This window comes from Oncorhynchus clarkii, chromosome 26 (assembly GCF_045791955.1).
Source record: "Oncorhynchus clarkii lewisi isolate Uvic-CL-2024 chromosome 26, UVic_Ocla_1.0, whole genome shotgun sequence".
NCBI lineage: Eukaryota > Metazoa > Chordata > Actinopteri > Salmoniformes > Salmonidae > Oncorhynchus > Oncorhynchus clarkii.
Window position 1 is genome coordinate 14,125,925 of NC_092172.1, and position 26,962 is coordinate 14,152,886.

At 44.3% G+C, this 26,962-nt stretch overlaps 2 protein-coding genes across 5 annotated transcripts in view; one reads left to right on the top strand and one right to left on the bottom strand.

Moving 5' to 3' along the window:
* Nucleotides 1-10,874, bottom strand: part of LOC139384521 (immunoglobulin superfamily DCC subclass member 4-like) — a 60,058-nt gene extending 49,184 nt beyond the window's left edge. Inside the window, exon 1 of the mRNA XM_071129351.1 lies at nucleotides 10,546-10,874. Within this exon, the coding sequence (XP_070985452.1) occupies nucleotides 10,546-10,621 (76 nt within the window). The 5' untranslated portion in view covers nucleotides 10,622-10,874. The remainder of the gene's footprint in view (nucleotides 1-10,545) is intronic.
* An 11,311-nt stretch (nucleotides 10,875-22,185) lies between these two features.
* LOC139384711 (secretory carrier-associated membrane protein 5-like) lies at nucleotides 22,186-26,726 on the top strand. 4 transcript variants are annotated; one of them, XM_071129539.1, is made up of 7 exons: nucleotides 22,186-22,366; nucleotides 22,936-22,991; nucleotides 23,198-23,323; nucleotides 24,856-25,012; nucleotides 25,291-25,392; nucleotides 25,952-26,069; nucleotides 26,265-26,726. In XM_071129539.1, exons 2-7 carry the CDS (start codon nucleotides 22,985-22,987, stop codon nucleotides 26,454-26,456), a joined length of 702 nt encoding a protein of 233 aa, XP_070985640.1. In that variant the 5' UTR covers nucleotides 22,186-22,366; nucleotides 22,936-22,984; the 3' UTR covers nucleotides 26,457-26,726. The 4 variants fall into 4 exon arrangements, with proteins under 4 accessions (XP_070985640.1, XP_070985642.1, XP_070985643.1 ...); XM_071129541.1 differs by having other exon boundaries at nucleotides 23,201-23,323; XM_071129540.1 differs by lacking the exon at nucleotides 22,186-22,366 and adding an exon at nucleotides 22,412-22,718.
* Nucleotides 26,727-26,962: the final 236 nt, after the last annotated feature.

The following is a 26,962-nucleotide window of genomic DNA, read 5'->3' on the forward strand; positions in this document are numbered from 1 at the left end:
CGGGCGTTCCGGGACCTCATGCATCGCTTCACCACAGCTTCACCACAGCTTCCATATTAGTTCATCCTGACCCGTCCCATCAGTTCATGGTGGAGGCCGATGCTTCGGATGTCGGATTTGGGGTTGTCCTGTCCCAGTGTTCTGCCCTCGACCTTAAGGTTCTGCCCTCGACCTTAAGGTACACCCTCTTCTCCCATCACCTCAAGGCCATGGAGAGGAATTCCGATGTTGGAAATCATGAGCTTCTCGCAGTGAAGATGGCTTTGGAGGACTTGGAGGGAAAGGAACATCCATTCCTTGTATAGGCGGATCACAAGAACCTGGAATATCTCAACACTGCCAAGTGTCTCAATTCCAGTCAAGCTAAGTGGGCCCTGCTTTTCACCCGGTTTAACAAGTCCAAACGCTCATGCAGGTCCAGCCGAAAGTCGGGACGAAAACTTCAAAAAGTTATATTACAGGTCGAAGAATCTTGTCAAACTAAGTATAGAATCAATCTTTAGGATGTTGTTATCATGAATCTTCAATAAAGTTCCAACCGGAGAATTCCTATGTCTGTAGAGAAGCCATGGAACTCAGGTCGCTATCATGTGAAATGCGGGTGACCAGGACCTGGCTCTCTGCCAGACCACTGACTCAAAAAGCTCCCATCTGGCTCCAAAACACAGTAGAAGCCCCATTCAAGTTTCTAAAGACAGTTCACATCTAGTGGAAGCCCTACTGTGTATTCAATAGGGGCAGGGTTGAAAATCGACCAACCTCAGATTTTCCACTTCCTGTTTGGATTTCTTCTCAGGTTTTTGCCTGCCATATGAGTTCTGTTATACTCACAGGCATCATTCAAACAGTTTTAGAAACTTCAGAGTGTTTTCTATCCAATACTACTAATGATATGCATATATTAGCAACTGGGACTGAGGAGTAGGCCGTTTATTCTGGGCACCTTTCATCCAAGCTACTCAATACTGCCCCTGCAGCCATAAGAAGTTTTAAATAAAGGTTATAATAATAATACAATTAAAAATTGGCCAAGTCAGTGTCCAAAAATACCGATTTCCGATTGTTATGAAAACTTTAAAATTGGACCTAATTAATCGGCCATTCCGATGAATCAGTCGACCTCTAGTGTGAACATGTGTATGTACCCACAGGAGCAGGGAACATTATGTGCACTGCGCCAGCCCCACAGAATGGGTGGACAGAGACAGATGGGCTGATTGATAGCACTGTGCAAATAGTCTGACGATCAGCAGGACGTTGGAACATGCGTGCGTTTGTGTGTGTGTGTGTGTGTGTGTGTGTGTGTGTGTGTCAGCATAAAATTTAATTAAAATTTAAATACTTTATGTACATGAAGACAAACGGTTTACGCCTGCCTACCCACCCACTCACAGGAATATCAAATCATGTTTTTTGTGTGTTTTTTAAAACAATTTGTGGTCCAAGTGGCGTAACTACAGTAGTTGAAAACATCTATATCAACTGTGTGGCTTTGGAAAAGGTACCTGCTAATATCCAAATCTCATAATTATTACACAAATTCCCGATATTGTATATAAATGAGTAACTGTACAATAAAGACATATGCATATGATTAATGGTCATTAAAATCAGTTTTCAAACATTGCAGCATCAAGGAGGAGGAAAGTCCCAGGCAGCCATAAACCAAGGTGGACAGGGAGGGACTCTCCAGTTTCACCATGCACTAGGGAGCTCCACGTACAATAACATTGACATGCCGACAATTTTATACAACCAAACATATCTCACAATTGTCTACACATTTAACCTGATAGCTTTATCTACGACACCGACGGCCTGCTGAAGTGGGGTATAATGTTATCAGATCCTTCCCGGAGAAAAACGGAATCACTGTCGACACTCTCTAGAGTAGGGCGAAGAGGTAAAGCACACACATTAATATCTCTCTCTGGCTCTTGTTTAAGTCCCCATTTTTCCTCTAGGCTCGCATTATTAGCCAAATAATGATCATTCTACGCAACCAGACAGGCCCACTGGACTGAAGATGGACCAGCCCGTCTGGCATTTGCCAAAACTGCCTAATGGCAAGTCCATTTCTGGGATACGACATGGAATATACTGCATATTGCCTTAAATTTCACGCAGTGGGGGTCATATTCGTTCTGCTCTGTCTATGTACCTTGTCTTGGTCTAGACCAAACGACAACAATGGAGAAGTTGGGAAACACTAAACAGTACATTGCCTTGGTGGTGATTTTCAGTTTGACTCTCAAGAGTAATATCCACATGCTGTAATTCCATCCAGGACAGGCTGCGTAGAGTTTGAGTCACACACTGAGTGGGGAAAGGCACGCCACCCCAACAGCAGCTGCAGTGTCAGGTGCTGGCCGTTCCAGCGGTTCAGCTACAGCACGATTCTCACAGTCACCCACATGACTTTTCACACCGCTCTCAAGTTGGCACAAACTGGATTTATACTCTTTATCACATTTATACTGTTTATCATATAGGCCAGGCGTACAGTAAAGTGACCAATCATAATGTGGTTCTGGAGAGATAGCAGAGGCCCAGGGAGCTAGACTCTTTCCCTCTCATGTTTACATTTATACTCAAAAGGACAGTCTGCAACATTAACAATAGGAGGCAGACAGATAGACAGAGACAGAGACATAGACAGAGAGAGAGAGAAACAACAGAGAAGAGAAACATGGCCTGAGCTAGCATTTGTTCCCCTCCAGTGCTTCAGGACTGCTGGTGTGCTCACTCTATGTACAGTACTCATCCATGCAAATCCTGGGCTGCTTCAAATCACAGCCCTGTGCTCCTATAGGCTTTACAAAGGGCCTCAGAGCAGCATGTGGCTAGGGGCCTCGGTGCGGCCACATCAATGGGTCAACAACGCCAGCAACAAAACTAACATGGGACGGACGGGAGGCTGCAGGAGGGGAAAGCCCTTCCAGGGCATCCACAAGGTCATATATTGTAGCTGCAGGGTTGGAGAGAGAGGGACACGGACTATTCAAAACCCAGAACTCCCCCTTTGACGTTTTATTATTGTGTCTGAGATTTGATTTGATCAATTCAACCAAGTGGTTTCGGAGGGAGACACTTGATAGTATCACGAGGCAGTGATCAACAGCACTGATAGAAACCGAGTGGTGGTGTGTTATGAATTAAGATGATACATTGGTCATATACTTGTAAGAATGTTCTGTTTTCTCGGGTTAAATTGCTATTTCTACCCTGCAACTTACCACAGGTGAGATAAACTACACAATGAACAACTCACTTGCCTCCAACCAAATTATTTAGAATTTTTGACCAACTTAGTCCATGTCATTTTTTGACTTTTAAGTGAAATATATAATTTTTGGGGGGATTCTGTGCAGTTGTAAATCAAACAAATACGTGTAAACACCAAAAGTTCTCAATTTCAAAGAATTTTAGAATAAATAGTGAATGGTGCAAGGGGGACAATATATTTGACCACAATTATACATAGACATAGTACCAGTCAAAATATTGGACACACCTACACATTCAAGGGTGTTTCTTAATCTTGTACTATTTTCTACATTGTAGAATAATAGTGAAGACATCAAAACTATGAAAAAAAAAGTGTTAAACATATCAAAATATATTTTATATTTGACATTCTTCAAAGTAGCCTCCCTTTGCATTGATGACAGCTTTGCACACTCGTGGCATTCTCTCAACCAGCTTCACCTGGAATGCTTTTCCAACAGTCTTGAAGGAGCTCCCACATATGCTGAGCACTTGTTGGCTGCTTTTCCTTCACTCTGGAGGCCAGGTCATCTGGTTGGATTTGTGTCACATGCTACAGAGTTTTGTGTGTGTGTGTGTACTCTGTACAACCTCTTACGCCGAGCCTAATATAAACCCCTAGCTCCTGCTCCTACTGAACCCTTCCAGTCTCTTAAATTGGATGCAGCATAGAACGACTGCCCCCTCTTATTGAAGCCACGGAAGTTCAAGGCCAAACACGGTACTGCAGGCATTGTTAGCAGAAAACAGGATCCCTCATTACAGTGAATGGAAAAATGGCCATGTAAATAAAATAAAAATACTCCACAATTACGTTACCAATAATTGCTTCTAATACACCAAATCGCACCCAAAAGAAGCTATAAGAACAATTTAGTTGCTAACGGCAGCATACCGTACCCCGGTCGGCCTTCAACTTGAGTTACTCAATAAGAAGGGGCAGCACTGAGCTAGCCTGCAACGTCTCTTCCTGGAGCAGCTAAAACTGTGCATATTATGTCTCCATGAGACCACATCTTAAGCGACTTCATTGGGCTTCAATGCGCTATTATTGAGTCTTCACATATGAATGGTGTCACATGATCAATGGCTTTGTCCATTCATATATACATACAGTCATTGATTGGATTAAGCAATATGGTGAAAAACCCACCTAGCATAAAAGAGGGTTAATTAAGCAATAATGCACCTCTGGGGTTTGTGGAATATGGACAATTTACCACGGCTAAGGGCTGTTCTTAAGCACGACGCAACGCGGAGTGCCTGGATACAGCCCTTAGCCATGGTATATTGACCATATACCACAAACCCCAGAGGTGCATTATTGCTATTATAAACTGGATACCAACGTAATTAGAGCAGTTATAAGTAGATCTATAACATATTGTTTATACCCTTCTTATCTTTTCAGATATGCAAAAAGTATTTAGAGGTAGGGGCAAGGGATTTATTTGGGACTCTGACCTACTCTGCACCATGCCTACTCAATCAGGGTTCTCTCCCCTCCTCAGTCCCCCTCCCCACTACAAGCCCCATGCTACTCCTCCTTGGTCATGTGACTGAGTGGACAGCAGTGCGGAATGGAAGGAATGTGATCGCATGACTGTTTACCCAACCTGCGCCGTGAGGAAGAGACCCTGCTCTCACACACACACAAATCACCATCACTGCCTAAAGCACACACACACAACAGAACAAAAACATATAGCCTGTAGCTTGTGACTCGTTTGCCACACAGACACGTCTTTTAACGGCTAAATTATTATCCCTTAGATTTCACAGCTCACAAACCATAATGAGCCAGACATAATAAATAAAAACAATCTAAAATAAATATATTGATGAAGCTAACGTGTGGCATTATACAATACAAAAATGAATCCATCAAATCAACTACTTTTCTTCAAGATAGCAGTATCGTCCTGTTAAAACTAGCCGACAGCAGGCAGTGGCCACACAGCAGCAGCACCTGAGTGTTTTAACATTCAGCGCCCTAGCTGTAGTGGAATACTCTGGGGATCACCTGACTGGACCCATCCCTGAGCCTGTGACAAACACATCACACAGCATATTGATCCAGCACTATTGATCCTGGGCTGTTTATAGCCGGGGGGGGGGGGCATCAATACTCACAACGCTCTCTCTGAAGTCCCTTTGGCACTGATATGTATTTCTAGAGAACATCAAAACTCCCCACAGCCAGTGGGAACTCCCCACAGCCAGTACTGGGAAATGGACTTGAGGGTCATGCAGTGTAGCAGTCGTCCGTGACCATGTAAAAGGAGTAGGCCTGTGTGTTGTGATGATTGTGTTCACTAAATAATCATCCCAAAACCCATTGCAGAGATAAGTCAAATAAGTAGCATCACTTAAAAACCAATAAGCCTTTTTTTAGTGCAGAGTTGGCTGAAGTGTAAAGGTTGTTTTGAGAAACTTAGAGGAATCCTAGACGTCAGCCTACAGAGATTTAGGTGCCGTCTAATTGAGCAGAATGAGCTCTGCTCTTATCCCAGCTGGCAGCCATCAGAGCAGGGAAGGAGGCTTTAGAGACCAGACATCTCCAACAGTGCAGGAAGATGGACGTCTTACATTCACAGGTGGACGGATCTCAACATCATGACGTACGTTACACGTACACGTAAAGCGTTTCGGTGCAGATCAAAAGTCTACCCAGAAAAGTTGAATTGGTGCACTGGTAATAACAACAACAAAAAACATTCCGCTCCATTACATACAATATTGTTACTAGGGGGCAATTAGTGTTACTACACACACACACACACACACACACACACACACACACACAATAGCATGAAGTGAAACCAGTCAAATATTTCCAGATACTGAAATGTATTGAGTGAAATAAATCACTGAACTTTAACGTAAAATTGGGTGAATAACATTTTGACTGGCATTGTAATCCACAACAAAGACGGGTTCTACTAACATGACGACCTCTGCTTGACAGTATTCTGGTTAAAGGGAAGCTCTCTGAATCACATACAGGCAACCACAGAAACCCTGAACCTCAAGGCCACCACAATAAAGAGCCCAGTAGACACCAGAGGCCAGACATACAGTAAAAGTGAAAGTCTCCCTGTCTCATTCAAGCTACTTCCCTCTTGAACAGTCCTTTATTTATTTTTTTTACCTTTATTTAACTAGGCAAGTCAGTTAAGAACAAATTCTTATTTTCAATGACGGCCTAGGAACAGTGGGTTAACTGCCTGTTCAGGGGCAGAACGACAGATTTGTACCTCGTCAGCTCGGGGATTTGAACTTGCAACCTTCCGGTTACTAGTCCAATGCTCTAACTACTAGGCTACCCTGCCGCCCCTGGGACTAGGATTGGTCCTCCTCTGACACTACCAAACATGAACAGACACACGCGGACAGCCATACAAACCAACATCTTCACCGGACAAAGATATGCAGCTCAAATTCAGCTTGGGGCCTCTTTAAATAATATGCATCCTAATTTAGCTGTGTATCTCCAGGGGTATCAAGATGCACTCACATACAAATAGAGTAGGCACTAGGCTTGGGCGATATACTGCTTATACCATATACCGGGGTATTTCGAAATACCAACGGTATGATTTTCACTGCCATTGCGGGGGCGTCCTATGCCACTGCGTCCTATGCCACTGCTTATTACTACAAGACATCTAAGGTGTCAAATAAATCAGATCTGGCTCAGGGCTCCAGCTGTGCATTTGGCTTGCTGACCTGCTAGCTAAGTGTCTAGATGTCAAGATCAAACTTCTTGGTTACAGCAGAGACATTCAATCCTCTTCTGGATCAAGATCGCTGTTACGTAAATGGTTTTGTGCGGTAAAAAAATGTACGGTTTGACAGGACTGAAATTCTGGATAACTCTCAGCCCTAGTAGGCACAGTCAGACACACACTACACTCATCATGCTTATAAACATGCCATTTCCACCCCATTGGGCTGTCAGAAACACAGCAATCACACCTCAAGGACCAAGGGATTGAGATATGGGCACAATAAATAAAATAAGACAGCTTTTATTACAAGCGGATTTTTGACAGACAAAGTTCAAATAACTTTAGCCAAGCGCACAGAGACTGAGGTAGGGTGCTAAGGTAGCTGCAGACAGGGGCTGAGGTAGGGTGCTGAGGTAGCTGCAGACAGGGGCTGAGGTACGGTGCTGAGGTAGCTGCAGACAGGGGCTGAGGTACGGTGCTGTAGACAGGGGCTGAGGTAGGGTGCTGTAGGCAAGGGTTGAGGTAGGGTGCTGAGGTAGCTGCAGACAGGGGCTGAGGTAGGGTGCTGAGGTAGCTGCAGACAGGGGCTGAGGTACGGTGCTGAGGTAGCTGCAGACAGGGGCTGAGGTACGGTGCTGTAGACAAGGGTTGAGGTAGGGTGCTGAGGTGGCTGCAGACAGGGGCTGAGGTAGGGTGCTGTAGGCAAGGGTTGAGGTAGGGTGCTGAGGTAGCTGCAGACAGGGGCTGAGGTACGGTGCTGTAGACAGGGGCTGAGGTAGGGTGCTGAGGTGGCTGCAGACAGGGGCTGAGGTAGGGTGCTGTAGGCAAGGGTTGAGGTAGGGTGCTGAGGTAGGTGCAGACAGGGGCTGAGGTAGGGTGCTGAGGTAGCTGCAGACAGGGGCTGAGGTAGGGTGCTGAGGTAGCTGCAGACAGAGACTGAGGTAGGGTGCTGAGGTAGCTGCAGACAGGGGCTGAGGCAGGGGGCTGAGGTAGCTGCAGACAGGGGCTGAGGTAGGTTGCTGTAGGCAAGGGTTGAGGTAGGGTGCTGAGGTGGCTGCAGACAGGGGCTGAGGTAGGGTGCTGTAGGCAAGGGTTGGGGTAGGGTGCTGAGGTGGCTGCAGACAGGGGCTGAGGTAGGGTGCTGAGGTGGCTGCAGACAGGGGCTGAGGTAGGGTGCTGAGGTAGCTGCAGACAGGGGCTGAGGTGGGGTGCTGCAGACTAGTGGCATGTAATAGAGATGGATTAGGTGTATATAGGCCCTGTGGGTAACTAAGGTTACCTACCAACCTACTTCTTTCACCAATCACAACCAGTTAATATATGTGATTACATAAAGAAGGGGGAATGAAGGGGAGGGAGGCTTTGAACAGAGTCAATGACGAAGGACTTGGAGGGGCAGAGGTCAGTCGAGTTTCAGACAGAGGCAGGAAGAGTGAGGAGGAGTCAAATTGAAGCAGGGGTCAGTGGGCTGATTAACACTGAGCATTAAATCATTGACCATGGGTGAGATAGGATGACTAGAGCGAGTCAGGATTAGAGAATAAAAGGAGAATGGGAGACAATGCTGGGAACCATAGAGAGGAGGCCTCTTTTGAGTGAAGTAGTGATGAGGGTTCAGTAAAACCCCAATAATTTGGTCGGTGTGCATGTGACACTCCTAGCAGGAGTACTGGGTTAGAGAGAGAGAGAGAGAGAGAGAGAGAGAGCTTGTCTACACACACACTCACCCACAGCATTCATTTGTTCCTGATGAGTTCAGCAGAGTTGACATATTTTCATTTGATCTTTCGAATGGAAAAAAACAAGCTCTTTGTTTGTGGATCTGATGTAGCGAAGTCCCATGCACCCGTCAATTCATCCCTGCCCCACTATCACCCCCTACTCCCACCCAGTAACCTCCATTCGCCAGCTCCAGTTCCCACAATACCCTCCCAACCAACCCACCACATTCCTCTTTCTCTCTCCAAACATGCCACACTCACACGAAAGCTCCCACCAGTCCAGCGAAGGCTCTACAGTGCTCCACTGTGGGAACACACCCCAGGGTGTATGAGGGCTGAGGGAGATGCTCAAACACACTACTGTGGGCCTTGTGATGAGCACATGCCACTGTTGCCTGCTCCAAACACACACACAAGCAACCCCTCAAGATAATGTACTGTAGTTTGTATCTCCATCTTAAACCACATTGAGACAACATGATGGATAGAATGGGTAGAAAATGCATTATCAAGGTACACAGTTTGTGCTCTCAAGCATTGAAAATGCATTAGTCCAAATGACATGATCAACAACTTATTTTCCGATCCTATAGGTTTGCAAGCCATACTTGAAGTCTCACTTGTACATATTCAGGTAGAACAGGGATGCTCCTCCATGCATCTTGATTAACAGGAAAGCATTGTCAGCCCTGATACCACTATTCCTCCAGGTTTTTCAAAGCAATGATCCAATATGTTTGCCTTTCCTCTAAAGTGAGCTACGTCAAATAGGCTAAAGCAGAACAAAATCCCATCGGCCTATTTCATGTTTCTCCTCCCGTGCTCCTGCACTTTTCTTTGTCATGTAAATGCTGTGGCTGGTCTCTCTCGCTCAGCGCCTGCCTGCCTGCCTCGCTCCCTCGCCGCCTATCGGTGGCTCCCTGGCTCTCAAATCACAGCTTCCCTTCTCTATCTGAAGGCCACCGCAATGCCTGAAAGGCAGCGACCAAGTGCATCCTCTCCCAAGCCCCCAAAAACACAAAGCACATGTTTGATATGACGATTCAAACACCACCCAAACATAATAAGCCTTCATTTGTTTTGAGGCAAGAGCACAACATAAATACAATTGTGACAATAGATTAAAAAAAATATTTAAAAAACGTTATTGTTTTAGGCATTTTTAAAAATCCAGATCGTGTGTCAGGTATGAGCAGCTCATAAATAATTGTAATAACAGTGTTATTTTGGCATACACCTTACTAGAGGCAAACAACTGTCGTAATATGGGGTATTGCGTTCGATTTATAAAATAGTGACATCTGAAAAACGATTTTGTCCCACCGGCAACGCTATTTTAATTGTGAAAAATTATATTTGTGCAGAAAACCCACATGTTTAACGCTCATTGAAACGAAAACCACATTCCTCAAACTCAACTCCACAACACATGTCTTCAAAGAACGAACGCATGACTCCGCATTAACATTAAATACGTTATGGGCAGATAATGGTTACATTGTTGCAGATGTGCAACTAACTTTGTAACCGGCAGTCCAGCATTGGGTATAAAGAGAAACCCGACAGCGTGTGCTGGAAGACGAATAGGCTATTGAACAAAAATAAGCACGTTACAGCCTTTGATAGATAGACCTAACATAGTCCTGATACCTAGACTCAACAGTTAGATACAAACACTGCAACGAGCAAGGTGCAAAATGTGTTCACTAACCAATCTCTTGTTATCGCACCTGCATATGTTCTGAAAGATAACTGTAATTGAATACATTACTAACTTGAAAGGCATGCGCAAGTCAATAACATTTCTATTAAGCTAAGCGACTTACCATGAGCGGATGGTCCACAGAAGCCCAACGAAAGTAAATAGAAAACCCAGATAGTCTCCACCGCCATGTAAAGCATTGATTTCCAGCAGAGGGTTGATGCAGCGTGTGGGTCTCTACAGCCAGCTATACCGCTAGCAATGTATATATATATATAATGCAATCCGCAATAATCCCCTCTCTGAAGTAGGCTATTAGTTGGCTATTAGTTCATGTATATCCCTTTGACATAGTCCCCTGCTTTCACTCAGAACAGGGTCGCATTTAGTTGGGAGAGAGCCGTCGTGTCTCTCGGCGCTTCATCGCCATGTTGTGAGCGAATGCAAGTGTGTGTGGCACACACGCGCGCACGCACGGACGTATGCGCATATACACACACTCTCCCTCAAACACACGGGCAAGTCACGCTTTAGGTGTCTATTGGAGCCACCTGAAACGCTGCCAATAATTTCACACACCCCCTTTCGTCGTTTTTGAGCTCTACGCTCGTGAATAGACTGATGTGCGCCGCAGCCGTGCCAATATAGCCAGAAAAGACCTAGAATCAAACTCGCTGTATTGGGCTCCCGAGTGGCGCAGCGGTCGAATGCACTGCATCTCAGTGCAAGAGGCCTCACTACAGTCCCTGGTTCGAATCCAGGCTGTATCACATCCGGTCGTGATTGGGAGACCCATAGGGCGGAGCACAATTGGCCCAGCGTAAATCACGTTTGGTCAGGGTAGGCCTTCACTGTAAATAATAAATTGTTCCTCACTGACTTTCCTAGTTAAATAAAGGTAAAATAAATAATAAAAATAGAATTCTGCAGTTTCATAAGGAGACACAGCTTGGTCAACTGATGTTTAAAACAGAAGTGCTGTCCAGTGGTGATTTTAGCATGTACATCTTGGTGGGGGAAACAAAAAATGTATAATTGGGAATGCATGCCAGCAAAGCCACTACACAACACAGCACTAAACAATACATTAATTGCACTATAACAGTGACAAACGGTGCCCACAAACTGTTAGGGTCCTACATAAAGCTGTCCCAACAGCAGAGCCAACACATTTACCACTGCTACACCTGGATATCAGCTGAGTCTTGTCTGGCAGTGAAACAGTTCATTCAGCCTCATTACTGACTTTAAAAAACATAGCTGATTTGGCTGACTTGCTTAAACAAATGTGGTGTCCACTGACAATTGAGATGTACAAACTATGGCATAAGGGGACGACATGCGGATAAGAAGCAATCCGTAATTTCGGTTAAGACATTAATGGGATTGACATAGTCAATATATCTATTTGTTCAGAACTTTTGAAATGTACAGTGAAAGAATTCAGAACATGGGCCGTTCTTACAGTGTTCTCCCAGTACACCAAGTCAGAACAGTAGGATAAATAAAGGCTGCATATAAGCAGACAATGAAAGCTCTTACAATATTCAATGATTACATTTCTCTAAAACAGGTTATAGGCTACATGTGTAACCAATGTGAAATGGCTAGCTAATTAGCGGTGGTGCGCGCTAATAGCGTTTCAATCGGTGACGTCACTCACTCTGAGACCTGAAGTAGTTGTTCCCCTTGCAATGCAAGGGCCGCAGCTTTTGTGGAGTAATGGGTAACGATGCTTCGTGGGTGACTGTAGTTGATGTGTGCAGAGGGTCCATGGTTCGAGCCCGGGTCGGGGCGAGGGACGGATAAAAGCTATACAGTTACACATGTGCACCACCAAGTCAGAACAGTAGGCGAAATTAAGAGGGGAAAATAGACCAAATTATTAGGGTGAGGCACATGGGCTAGTAACAGCTTACTACACAACATACACTTAGTATTACCTAGCTAAGGGATGCATACTTACTTAGCTAAGGGATACATATCTCCCTGGCATATTACATCACTTATGCAGCAGCATACAATACATTTTTGGACTCACTGTGTTGTGCTGTGCTCATTTGAACAGAAAGGTGGCGCTGCGGGCCTTTGTGGGAAAATTTTGTCTGACACTCTCTGGATTTATAGTGCTTTCAAGACAACTGGGCACTGAAAAAAAAACAAGGTTCAAAACGTATTTTCCCAGTCGGAGCTCGTTTGTTTCTGAGTTCCCAGTTGATTGACCTCACTGAAGTCAGATTTCCCAGTTCTGAGTTAACAGTTGTTTTGAGCGCTCCAGAAATCATACTGGATTGACAGCATGGCCAATGTTGAATGTTTATCATTTTAATGTGAAAAGAGACCCTTAAACCCAGAATTGGGACCACACACCCACTCCACTGAATAGCAGGCTAATGATTGCTTGCAATGCTTGCAGTTAGCCACTGATTCCTTCCAAACCACTCATTGTTGAATTTGCAATAGCCAACTTGTTGTGTAATATTTATGTCTAATGGCCGATGAGCACTTATACGTTTTATCTATAATGTATATTCATTTGACAAAGATTAAAAGGGTTTGCCAGTAGATTGTCGACTTGATTCATGATGATGACTGCTAGCTAGGATTTTAAAAGGATGATGTTGACATGATCAGTCCTATCAAAGCTACTGTAGATGTAACGTGATTTGACATTATATTTATCTGTGAGCCTTCTTGGATGGACACTTCTAATGTAACTCTATGGCAGCACCCAAGGAGCTTGAATTTTCAAGCTCTACCCTTAGATTTAGCAGTGACCTAGTGTCCCTATGAGTGACAGAACACTGAGCCAATCACGGCACAACTAGAGAACATTACCAACCCCTATGCTCCGTATTTTTCGCTGGCTGCCCCACCACCACAGAAAGCACTGAGCTAGGCTGCCCCACCTGCCCTGAATGACGGGTCGCTACTTGTGGTGTCCAAGGTTGGGTGCACCTGCCATGTGTTCAAGATGCACATGTGTCACTCATACAGCCTACAGAAACACAAGCTTTCTCCCAGATAACTATTCATATCACACATCATTACGATAGCCAACATAATACATGCTCCCTAGTTGCTATATGGTTTAACCAGTACCCTTAAATCATTTGAATTGGCAGGTCATTTTTATCTCAACTCTCAGGGTAGGCAGCCTCACCCTCTCCCCTATCTAGAGGGCTGAGAGAGAGAGAGGGAGAGAAGAGAGAGGGAGGTAGAGAAAGGGTAAAGATGAGGACCAGGGATTGAACATTTGCTCACTAGTGAAGGGCTCTTATTGCATCCCAATTACCCATCAAGTCGCCGCCTGGCCTGGCCTGGCCTGGCCTGGCCTGGCCTGGCCTGGCCTGGCCTGGCCTGCTCTGCCCTGCCCTGCCCTGCCCTACCCTGCCCTGCCCTGCACCATGTGTTAAGGGACCCACCGTTGGTTTTCACATGCAAACACACAGCAGGAGCCAGCTGGACCCCAGCCCTCTGAGAGAGAGAGGAGACAATAACATGCTGTGGCATACCCAGCAGCCCCATGTGCCGTTTCCGCTCTGCAGCCAGGGGAATAGTATGCCTACAGGAGGAGATGGGTTGGAGAAATGTGGCTGAGGGATTAGTGCCTGCACAGACACTTTGCATTGCAGCCCCTCGTTTCCAGGGATCTGACGGGTCGATCTGAGTCCATCCTGTTATTGTGGTGAATAGGTAAGAAGAACTCCCATCTCTTGTTCAATGCCTCGCCAATGTACAATGCACTCTGTCTATGCCTGGTGTTGAAATGCGTCCCGTGTGATTGGATTATGGCCACATTCAGAGAGATTGGTGTTTTTGGCCAGGTGGGATGAATTTCAATACCATGTGCGGACACAGATCCTGTGATTGTGTTGTTATTTGGATCATTTTCTCTTGGATTAGAAAAGTTCCTTTTGAGTGTAGTACCAGATGTGGTTGGGACTTGAGTGTTTGTGGTCTGACAATGCTTTCTCTCCTTTCACCAGCCGTCATAAAATACTGAGTGCATTGGTTACTTCAATACAGGAACAGCTGTCCGTAAGAGGTAGTACAGTATATGACCCCTGCAATTAAAACTCTCCACCAACATGCAAAGTGTAGTAGGTTGCATTCTGAAAGTGATTACTTACCCAAGAGAAATATGTTCCTACTTTAACCAAAACCTAAATGAATGAAGCCTTTATAAACCCTTTATAAGCTTTGTGGTGCTTATGAAGACTTTAGAAATGCTTTTAAAGTTGCTTGTTAAAGGTGTGATCTCAAACGGTACTGAGAAAGAGAAAGAGGAAGAGAGGACAACTTCTATGTGTGTGACATGTGACATGTGACATGTGACATGCAACATGACAGGAGCAGAGGCTGCAATGTTGCAGTTTTAAAGCAAGTTTGCTGCAATTCTACACAGTCTGCCATGTGGCGGAGAGATGATTTTGCAATTTTATGACATGTTTCATTCTATTCGCAGTTTTACAGCTAATTCCCTACCATTCTACACAGTTTGCCATATGGTGAAGAGAAATGCTTGCAGTTTTTAATATGATATTTGAGTGAGAGTGACTAACAAGATCAATGGGGGCCCCTAGGTCGGTAAATCGACCACGATTACTACAAGTTTAGATAGCTGGCTAGACTAATTCAACAATCTAAAAAATGTTAGCTGACATGGGTGACTGTCAGTGACTGACATAAAAAGTGACAAACTGCTGATGCACAATTTTTTTGTGGAAATTGCTCCTTATGCATTTGACTATTCCAGTAAGTTAAGACCACGAGCAAGTTCATACATTATTTTTCAAAATAATTATTTGTAAATTATTGTTGATCCGCAGGGGGCGCAGGCCGCCAGTTGCCTATCCCTACACTACATGAATGTTAGCTTGCCCATGATAGAAACAAAGTCGCAGCGCTCCAGACGTGCATATTTACAAAGTGATGAGACGTGATTTGTCCTACTAGTGCCACAGAGCTAGTTAACAGCAGAAGAGACCTGGTCCTGAGCAACTCTGCTCTGATCTTAATTCACTCTATTCCCCCCAAACCACAAACTGACAGAACCTGCCAGAACAACAACAAGAGTACCCCATCTGTGATTTGTTAACACTACAGAAACAAGCCTCACAGTAGACCGTGTTCAGATGGAACACATTTTGAGATCTGTGGCGCTGTGATTCTACACTGGTCTCTCTCATTACCACATCAAAGGTTATTTTTGTCACAGGACAACACAATACAGATATAGGATCTTAATTTGAGCCAGGTTGCTACAGCAAGAAAATAATCCTGCAACAACAGGATATGTGAATTATTATGTAGATTATAATCAATGAACATTTTGTAGGAGTTGATACATTTTTTGTAAGGGAAAATCCAGTCTGAAATTTCAAAGTGGAAAATACAAACTTCAGACGCCTTTTAAAAACTAAAATACACAACCTGTTTTAAATTGCTGGAAAGTCCTCTTTCAACAGGGTGATCAAATTAAGATTCTACATCTGCCCCAGGAACTATGGGTTGCTATTTTAACTCCTTTCTCTTCACATTGAAAACAAGTCAGTGAGAGCGAGCCAAGAGAGATAAAGATAGGGCAAACTTATTGCAGACAAATTATTTGCACACGTTGAGGTTCCACTTAATGAGGCCAATTAGGATAGTAAAGTTGTCAGGCTTCAGTGAACAGGGAAAGTAGTTTTTCTTTAGGCAATGAACCCAACGTTTGTGTTTTTCCTGTGTGTGAACAAATCAGATTTTTCCTTCTTCTCCTAGGGCCTTTTAAAACTTAATTGGTTGTGTGTGGGTCTTTACATCTTGGACAATGGATGGCACTAGTAGACAGGATTACTATGCTCAGAGGAGAGGCTGAGGCAGAGCGATTGTAAAACCAAATAGACCCAAACCCTGTCTCGCTGTACACTTTTAATGGTTGTCAAAAAGGCCTTGCAAAGTAGTTGAGATAAGCATCCATTTTCTTCTCTTGCCTCCCCTCCCAGCCACCTGTACGGTCCCATATCTCTCCTGGCCTCTGTCTCTGGCTGTGGTTCCTGCCCTGGCCTTTGTGCTCTGTAGAGGTCACAGTGTTCTTGAAGTGCCGAGGTGTTTGCATTTTGGTCGTGCTGACTGCAGTAGCCTCCACAGTGGCTGAGTTTCGTCCCCCCAAGGTCTATCTGTCTGATAGGCAGCAGCAGGGCTGCTCTACACCAAGGAGAGAAGAGGACACAGACAGAACACTGCCCCCTGGTGGAAAAGATGAGGGGATGTTACATCAGACAAACATACCATGAGTTACGTCAACAAAGAACATGCTACAGGGGACGAGAAAAGACAAAAGACCAAAATAAGTATCTTATGTACTTTTTTTTTCATTTACATGTCAGATGATGCAATTTGTGCGCAATTTAAACAACAAAAGTGGTTTGGGTGAAATGAATAGCTTTTTACTACGTCTTTTTCTTCTCAGAACAGCCATTCAACTAACACTAGTATAATCATTTGGGGAGCAAACTGTGCACTATGGTGAAGTTCATGGTCCATGTTTGCATATGTAAATTAGGTTAGTGTGTGTGATTGGTCCGGCTTGGTGTTATCCCACCCCCTTCCGCTGGAGGGGTGCCGAGTGCATGCTTGGCGAGAGGTAAGGGGTCTCCATAGAAACCAAGACTTAGGGTGACTGGGCAAATGGTTTACTTTAGTAGTACAATACCACCAGGGTGCACTGGCAGCATGCCCAACCCTGGAGCACTGAGGGGGGAACAGGCTGGGAGGAGGACATTCATATTCAGAGTTTAACAAGGCAAACATGTACTTACCTCACACACAGAGACACTCACACATGCACATGCACATGCACGCGCGCGCGCACGCACACACACACACACACACACACACACACACACACACACACACACACACACACACACACACACACTCACTACTATTCAATGAGGGACCAGTGTGTGTGTGTGTTCATGATGTAATGCCTCCCTCTTTTCATTATTCTGAGCACATCCTGGGTTATGATCTCATGGGCAAAGGCACAAAAGCCCAGCCTTCTGCCCACTCCTACCAATCTGCCTACAGAGGGAGAGGTGAGGGGTGAAGAGAGGGAGGGAGCAGAGAAGGGAGGAGAGAAAACATGAACTCTGTCCTCTATCTTCTTTTCTGGGCCGTTGAACATACAGTTTAAAAAAAACGTAATTAGCTTAAAAGTAGATTTTAAATCTCAGTAAAAGGCTGTGTGGCTCGGTCCTGCTCTGGGAAGGAAAGCTCAGTCCTGCTCTACTAACATGTCGTCATCTCAAGTGCCCCATCAATGGGGGCCTTGTTAGCTGTGGGAGAGAGAACCCCCACCACCAGCCAACTCTTATCTGTGTTTTGGCTTTCTATTGAAGGTGCATGTGATTAGAGATGGTTTTAATAAGCACTGTCGAGACTGGGCCTGCCGCTGGTGAATATTCATGGAGTATAGAGAGAGGGTCATATAGGAAGGAGTAAGGATGGGGGAGATGGGGAGAGGGCGGTGGAGGGAAGGAGGGGGAGAGAAAAGTGTAAGAGTTGCAGGAGTCTTAAGAAGAATCAGGGAGCTCCTGAAAGCCTGTTCAGAATGTTTCAAAGACATTCACATTTCCATCTGTGAGTCTCTGATGGAGATTTTGTGTAGCATGAACATATTTCATGCTACACAGACGTAAAGAGAATGGAGCTTATGTCTGTACATTCTCTGGTGTCAGGGAGGCAAGAAGGATCTCTCCCAGAGATGTGTTGACCTCTAGTTGGCCCCTGTTACATCTGAAAAGCTTCAGAGCCATTCCAACATAAATATCTTATAGACTGGAAACAGACATTTCCTCTGGCTGGGAAGAATTGGGGTAATGATTCAAACGACATCACCCATTTGGAACTATACACTCTTAGAAAAAAGGGCTCCAAAAGGGTTGTTCGGCTGTCCTCATAGGAGAACCCTTTTGGTTCCAGGTAGAACCCTTTTTGATTTCATGTAGAACCCTCTGTGGAATGGGTTCCCCTATGGGGACAGCTGAAGAACCTTTTAGGTTTAGATATCACCTTGGTTTCTAGGAGTGTAGTAGCTAATCTTAATTATGGTGACATTTCCAAATACCATGTGGCTTTTCTAAAAACGGCCTGTTTATCCTCAACGCTCCAAAGCGTATCCATCCACTGCGTTAGTTGGTGTTGGACAGATAATGTCAGTGTGAAAAGAATGCTTCAGGAAAATATGATAATTGTCGAGGGAAAGACCCTGTTTCATGAAGGCAGACTATTCCAGAGAGGAGAGGAATATATTGTTCATTTAGTTGTCTACTGCAGATCAATAAGAGGCAGTGATGAGCAGGGATGAGCAGTGATGAGCTGAGGGGCCAGGGTGTTCAGGGGGAGGTATGTAATGCCCAGCGGTGCCTCTTTCTCTCGGTGGCCACTATCTCCCGTCTCACCCCTGTCTCTAGTGACTACAAGTGGACAAATGCCTACCTGGAGCCCTATGGACAGGCAGACAGGGATCTTGAATACTAATTGGCTTGTTTACTAATTTCCCAGAGCTCGCTCTCTCTGATACTGTAAGTTTGTCACAAGCTAAATTGTATAGTATGTAATGCCCAGCGGTGCCTCTTTGTCTCGTAGGCCACTATCTCCCGTCTCACCCCTGTCTCTAGTGAGGACAAGTGGACAGATGCCTACCTTTTGAGAAGAGGAGACTAGACAATAACTGCATTGTGTCTCCTTGGGCAAGCAGATGACAGCTGTGCTATTTTTAAGGATTTCATCACTGAGAGTTATTGCCATTACTTCTCAATGTGACACATCAGGCAGATTCAATAATTATTGTAGTTTTATAATATGAGTTTTTTCAGCTTTTTTTGTTGTTGTGTCAATTGCCCTCAAAATACTTATCTTTGTTATTGGAGAGAAGGTGGGCTGCCAAATGGCCTTCTGGTAGAGAAAACTATGCAGGCCAAGCCTTCCTCTCCCTGAAGCTGTGTGTGTGTGTGTGTTGTATGCGTGTGTGTGTGTGTGTGTGTGTGTGTGTGTGTGTGTGTGTGTGTGTGTGTGTGTGTGTGTGTGTGTGTGAGAGAGAGAGAGAGAGAGAGAGAGAGAGAGAGAGGGGGAGAGAGAGAGAGAGAGAGAGAGAGAGAGAGAGAGAGAGTGAGAGTAGGTTAGTGAGAGAGAGCGAGATAAAAAGAGTGAGTGAGTGAGAAAGTGAGTGAGTGAGTAAGTGAGAGAGATAGAGAGATAGAAATAGACAGAGAGAGAGATGGAGAAAGAGAAAGAGAAAGAGAAAGAGAGATATCCAGGAGAGTGAGCATACTCTCTGAGTGCCTCTCTCTCTGTGTGTGTGTGTGTGTGTGTGTGTGTGTGTGTGTGTGTGTGTGTGTGTGTGTGTGTGTGTGTGTGTGTGTGTGTGTGTGTGTGTGTGTGTGCGTGTGTGTGTGTGTGTGTGTGTGTGTGTGTGTGTGTGTGTGTGTGTGTGTGTGTGCGTGCGTGCGTGCAGATAGAGACCACACTCTGAACAACAAGTAGAAACCCACAGCTCTCAAAAAAGGTGACCTACACAAATCCAGTGTCACCAAAGTATCTTCAGCAGCAGCAGTAGCAGTAGGATACTGACCTAGCTCACTCACGCTCATTCACAGTTAGAGGAAAAGTGGCTAACAGTGCCCCCTAAAGGTCGTTGAACAGAAGTGCTACTGCGGGATTCCTGTGTTCTCCTTCTTTGTTGTGATGAATCCCACACCCTTCCTCTCAGCATGGGGCTCTTGGCATCCCCCAGCCTGTTGGTTTCAAAGCAAGGCCCTTGCCTGCCAACACAAGAATCAGGTTACAACAGGGCTTTAGTTATGCAGAATAAAAGCCAAGTATTGGAAATCAAATTACAATTTAACAACTTATCATGCAGTGCACTGCAAGGTTAAGCTCCTTAGCCTTTTGATCGAGGAATCACCAGATGTCCATACATGCTGCTGTATGAGCACTTTCAAATAATGACCATGCATATTCACCTAAGTTTCACCTGGATTCATGTTAGAATGGACTCCTACAGGAAAGCACAGTAAACTTACAATGTAAACAACGTACCCTCTCTAGATGCCCTGTAGTGACTCTCTCTCGTGCTGTGTCTGGGACATGCAGAACCCGGTCAGCCCAGGGACCAAGATATACCTGTATCTTTTTACTTTGTATGACTAACATCCCAGTCAGCCATATATGTCAGGTCTAACCTTAGCTTATGTCACCAGCTCTGATGAGCACAGACTCATTGTCCCTGTCTCACCAGCTGACCTTCAGCCCCCACCACCCAGCCAGCCACAGTAATGAAATACACAGGGCCATATGAGTTTGGAGCCACTGATGGAAATAAATCACAGGTTGGCCTTACAGAGAGGAGATAACTGACTGACAGCGTCTGTCCTTACGTGAACTGAACTTCAGTGGTTAGGCTAGGCTATACTGTCTGTCTGCTCTCTGGGGGGAGGGGGGGGGGGGGGGAATAATGTCTACCAGCTTTTTTTCATCTCTGTGAAAATGTAAGTGGCTGGAAGAATCCTGATAAGGTTTTAAAAGAGAGACATGTCCAGGTGGGCAAAGATGAGGAGTTTAGCTCAGTGAGTTATTCATGGTAGATTTTATGGTAGAGTTCTCCAATTGTGTCCCTAGACCTGATTTGATTTTAGTAAGGATCTCTTTTATCCCAAGGGCTAATGTTCCAAGAGTCCAAGACTCGAGTACAGATTCATCCCATGCAAGTAAGTGCATATTTTAACTTTGTGAAAGATATTGTAATCACTGATTGGGCACCATGTACAACAAAGGGACAATTGGATCTGCTGTTGGAAAGGGCAGGAGAGGATCTATGGTCAATACATCCAATTTGTCATGCTAAGCTATTTGAGGACAACAAAGAAAGGGCTATACCAGACAGTGCAGTTTGGGTATGCTATTCATTATTGTTGGAATAGATGTGTAGAATGTTTTAACCAGTGTTGAACATAAAAGTTGAGGTTTACTGTAAACAAGAGAAGCATAGTGAAAAGGTCTGCATGCTAAATTCATCCATCATAAAGCATTAAAACATAAATGCCATATTACTCTGTAAGATGAGGAACATTCATAGGATGAGTATGTCAACTGTATAGATAGATGATACTGTAACTCAAATCAGTAAAGCTGTGCTGAACTGAACCGACTGACTGACAAACCAGAAACCAACCAATATCAACACTGCCATCTGCTGGCTAACACCCCCTCCTGTTTTGTACATTATTGATGGAATACATTAATAAACAGTAAACAATGTCAGTCCTGCCCATAAACCCTATGGCCCCTATCAAACAGTATAAATGAGACCCCTGACAGACCTTAATTGCTGACCATAATTTCTGCATATGAATATCAAACATTAAGTGAAAGATTGTATGCCAATGACTAACCAAAATACCTACTACTTGATCATTACGGATTAATAATCCCGTATTTGATTAATTTCATAAGCATTCATTTGGTGATCATTATGAGTAAAATGATCGAAGCGCACCAGTAAAACCAGAGTAGGTCACTGATGACATGGCTTTCTCTGTTGACAGCGGGCTATTAACTTCAGCACCGTGGAGAGCAGCCGCCATGGAACGAGGGAGCGCCAGATAGCGATTGGATAATAATGTAAAGACGCCGAAATCGCGAGTAGAGAGCAGTGTGCCTATTGGTCAGGACTGATGGGACAGCAGATTCACGGACAATGATAGGACAGCTACGGCATTGGAGATGCATTACTTCCACGACCTCGTATAAAAAAGTGAAATAACAGTGATTTATTCTACTTTATCTCTTCATTATCAAGCTTTGTCATTCCTCATATTCGATGAGGTGGAACTGACAGCATGCAGCCGAGGGACAGGACATTGTAAATAGCAACAGTGCGCTCAGGACAGGAGGAGGTAAGCAGATTATGTTTCCAATGGAAGTCCGTAATGTCTTTAGGGTCCGTTGATCCCTATCAGGATATCACTAATTTCAAAGATAGCGGGTTGACTTGAAGCGAGTACCGGTAATATATCGTCTATTCAGCGAATTCAAATCAAAACACCACGAATGTTAGGCTATGAAGACTGATTTAGCAAGTCTCCACTTTTACTCGCACACCAGAAGGATCCCAGTTCTTAAACCCTGAAGAGTCACCATTGAGCCGATGCCACCAACACGTCTCTGTATGTGTGTGTGTGTCAGCAAATCTCTTCAGTCGAATGTGACAAGTGACAACGTTGAGATTATAGATCTTGAAAACACTGGGTAAAAGCATAGCTACAGTATGTCACAAGTGGTGTCACACATAAACTGCACACTGGCATAATTGATCCATCTCTTTCTGTCAGTAGTCTTTGTTCAATTATTGTGTTAGACCTACTAATGTAATGTGCAAATACATTTCACCAGTGAGTGCAAAAGCTGATTGGTACTGAGTTTTAGAATGACTGCATTTACAAAGCTACACTTTCTTTATTTGTAGGTTCAAGAGATTGAGGACCAAAACAATCTGAACAATAAAATCAACAGTCATGGCTGGTAAGGATTTGCATTACATTTAAATTGACACAAAGTATGCATATGTTTTGATACATTATCATGGTGTTGGATGAAAGTCATTTACTTTCTGGTTTGGCTCTCATCAACCAACCAATCATACAAACAATATTATCTAGCCTAACATGACACACCTGCAAATGCTACCAATGTATTATTGACTCATGAAATGATTGTCATTTCTCCAGCAGAGAATAACTTCCCTCCAATACCGGGGTTCATCCCCCTGCAGCCGTGTTTCTACCAGGACTTTGACGAGGAGATCCCTGAACAGCATCGCACCATGTGCAAGAGACTCTACCACCTGTGGATCTGTGAGTGCCCACTGCCCACTACCCACAGCCCACTAGCCACTGCCCACTACCCACAGCCCATACTAGAACAACTCTAGTCAGCCACTCTGTTATAGAGTCCACATATTTAGGGGTTATGATCTCTTATTGCACTGTTATACTTGTTTCACACTACTGAGCTGAGCCAAGAGAGCCTAGCCAAGCTGCACTGCGCTGGCCTGATTACTCATCAACCGTAGTTGCTGGAACTGTGCTGGAAAGGAACGTGTGAAAGGAAAATAAGTGTGCCAGGACAGTACGGTTCAGGAAGCCACAATAGTGTTAAACAAGTTTCCCCTCTGTGCAGCGTTTCTGTGTAGTACGCTCTCCAGTGTAGCCTACTGTTTAGATTAGATCATTGTGGTGAACACACGGGAGCTGACAGTTAACCTCTCCCATGCCACATGGGTTGTCTTCATCCACCACAGCTACAAAGAATGACGGAGGGTGTTCTGGTTTAACTAGATATGTGTATGTCAGTGGTGGTCGGTGCCGTTTAAGATGAGGGAAGAGCATTTTTTTTATGAGCACGAGCATGGACTAAATCAATTATTTAGTGACGTGAATATATTTTGTATAATTTTATCTAAAAAGGATAACTTTTCCACTGTTTCACTATTTACATTTTCCTGAAATTCACTGAGTATCTGCCTTCACTAGTGGGTCTGTCATCCAGGCCCATGGGATGATGCATACGCTGCTCCTTCTTCACATTTAATGACTTATCTTTTATTCTCTCTGCAGATCCCCCCCATTAAGTGATAAACATGTAAACAGGTATTCTGTACCTCTGTGTTTGCACTTATACACCAAAACCAGTGTTGATGGAATGTTGTGCTTGTTCTGCATGTTTGATGTTTCTATGAGTTTATGTGTCTATGATTTCAGTCATTCTAAAATTTAACCCCTTAAACTCACCTCATTGAATAGTCACCCTTGTCACATTAGATGTATTGGTCAAGAGTAGACAGAATTGTACAGAAAACTCAAAGGTATTCTTTGCTCAACTTAACCAATTAAAATACTTCTAGCCTTCACTTTGTTTCTTTGCCTGAGATGAAAAAAAGACTAATCACTTAATGGGTCTATTATTATAGCTCTGGTTGGGTTTGTAAAAGACTAATCACTTAATGGGTCTATTATTATAGCTCTGGTTGGGTTTGTAGCTTGGATGAAGGGATATCTCTTCCCTTTGTGGACCAGTAATTGAAGCTGATTGGCTGCCTGTGGCAGTTCTGTGGAGCAGGCCGGAACTGAACCTCTAGCTCGCGCAGTGCTTTAAATTACAACCAATTTGTTCTTAAGAACAGTAGGTTTGCTAGATTACTGAGCAAAACAGAGAAGAGAAAGAAAATATGGACATCTGAAGAAAGGACACCAAAGGAACCGGAGTGGACAGAATGTGCACATTTATCTGAGAGCTGGTTCCCTGACTGGGGTTATACTGTATTATACTTTGGCATTGTTCTACTGGTGTGTATAACAGTGTGTTCATCTGGTGGTGTGTTTTATAGTGTATGCAATCACCCTGGCTGTGAATTTGGCGGGCTGCTTTGTGTGGATGCTGGGTGGAGGGGGCGTGACAAATTTTGGCATGGCCATCATATGGTTGATTCTCTTCACCCCCTGCTCCTATGCATGCTGGTTCAGGCCCATCTACAAGGCCTTCAAGTAAGTGGATTTCATACACATCCATAAGGTATCCAAGTACCACTAGATCCTTTTAAGCTATAACTAGGGCCCATAGTTTTTCTTGATCAGGCTATGTGGTCAGGAAAACCCCCCCAATCTTACGATGACACCATTATGCTTGATCATAGTGATATACCGTCAGTCAAGGGAAATCAGTTACCGCCAAGAGAAATCTTGAAAAGGGGCTTATTTATTAACAAGTACCACACTGTGTAATGTGTCCGTGTATTTACAATTCCTTTGTGTTGTTCTCCGAGGACTGACAGCTCGTTCAACTTCATGGCGTTCTTCTTTGTGTTCATGGCCCAGGTGGGCATCAGTATTATCCAGTGCATAGGGATCCCAGGCTGGGGAAACTGGTAAACTGGTTACACATTCAAATCACCTTCAATAATAAGCCCATTATAAATGATTATACACATGTATAAATGCTTAGAAATGTTCCATGATGTATTATAAATGAAAGTTATTGTGTTACCGACAAATGTTTAGCCAAAACATTTATGTCTTTAAAACAACAGCAGTATAACCTCCTACATTACCACATCCTGTCATATCATTAACAATGCAATGCAGTAGATGACAGTCAGGAAATAGCCTCACTCAGGACATTTATGACTCCATTCTGTCATTCTGTCTGAGTTTAAGGCTGTTAAGGGCTAAATGTCACCTGGCTTCACTTTGATTAGCAGATATAATTGTAATTGCAGCTTCCATAAAGTGTATGAATGTCAACATTCAGAAATGGATGGTTTTATATGTGGGATATAAAACTTTTTTAAGGCTGATCCATGATATTAGCCTGCTACATAAAGTGATCATGATCGCTGTCAATGTTCGGAAGGTCTTCCTAATTTTTGGTATACTCAGTGTACACAAGCAAAAGGTAACTGTCTTCTTCTTCTCTACATCTCTCAGCGGCTGGCTGGCCACCATCTCTTTCTTCAGCTACAACCTTTGGATCGCCTTGCTGATGCTCATCCCCACCCTCTTTTTCACTGCCACGGCAACGCTGTCCTTCATCGCCCTCACCAAGGCAAGTTAATATCATCTGTGTTCCGTCACAACCATGGGACACGTAGAGCATGAGGATGTGCTGATCTTTATGTCAGTCACTCATGCCCATTGTGCCGGCTGGTGCATAGGGCAGCAACAAAGGTCTCCATTGCTCTCTGTCATCTTTATGTGCAGCCTGACATTTTCCTGTCGTCAAACTGCTCCCTCTCTCCAGGTCCATAACTTCTACCGTGGCAGCGGGGGCAGCATAGGCAAGGCTCAGGAGGAGTGGACCACAGGGGCCTGGAAAAACCCCCACATCCAGCAGGCAGCGCAGCAGGCAGCTATGGGAGCCACCACGGGGGCCATGGTGCCGGATCAGCAGTACTCCAGCAACACCCCACAGTACAATGACAACCAGATGTAGGGGATAAAGTGGAGGGAAGCTTGTCAAAGCAGGAGCAGGAGTTTGGTATCTGTTTATCCCATCCCCCCAAAAGTGTGTCTTTATCACAACAGCTCTTTCTATAGGGCAGGGGTCTTCAACCTTTTTTGCCCAGGGACCCTCTCCCAGGCACACCTGCAACCCAGGGACCCCCATCATACGTTAGTGATTTGTTTTCTTCTCACTTGTCTTGTCTTAGCATCAAGTTAATGATAATGGCAAGGAGAAGTAATCAACATTTCAAAAATGAATAGGATTTGGTAGATTGTTTTTCATTATTGTAATTGGGGAAGGAAGTCTAACATAGCCTATTAGCTTGAAAGGTAACTCCAAACACACTAAGAGCTGCTGTTTAGCTGGTTACACAAAGGTTAGCCATATGTTTGGAAAAATGCATGTCTAAGCCAAGAAAGCTTACCAGCAGCCAGCGACACTTAACGCACTGGTAGCCGATGTCAGATACTCCGGTGAGTGTAATTGGCTCCAAT

What these genes read in the sequence shown, in the direction of transcription:
- LOC139384711 (XM_071129539.1), top strand. An exon ending in ACTCTACCACCTGTGGATCT is followed by an intron (nt 23,324 to 24,855) that starts GTGAGTGCCCAC and finishes TGTGTTTTATAG; the next exon opens with TGTATGCAATCACCCTGGCT. An exon ending in CCTTCATCGCCCTCACCAAG is followed by an intron (nt 26,070 to 26,264) that starts GCAAGTTAATAT and finishes CCCTCTCTCCAG; the next exon opens with GTCCATAACTTCTACCGTGG.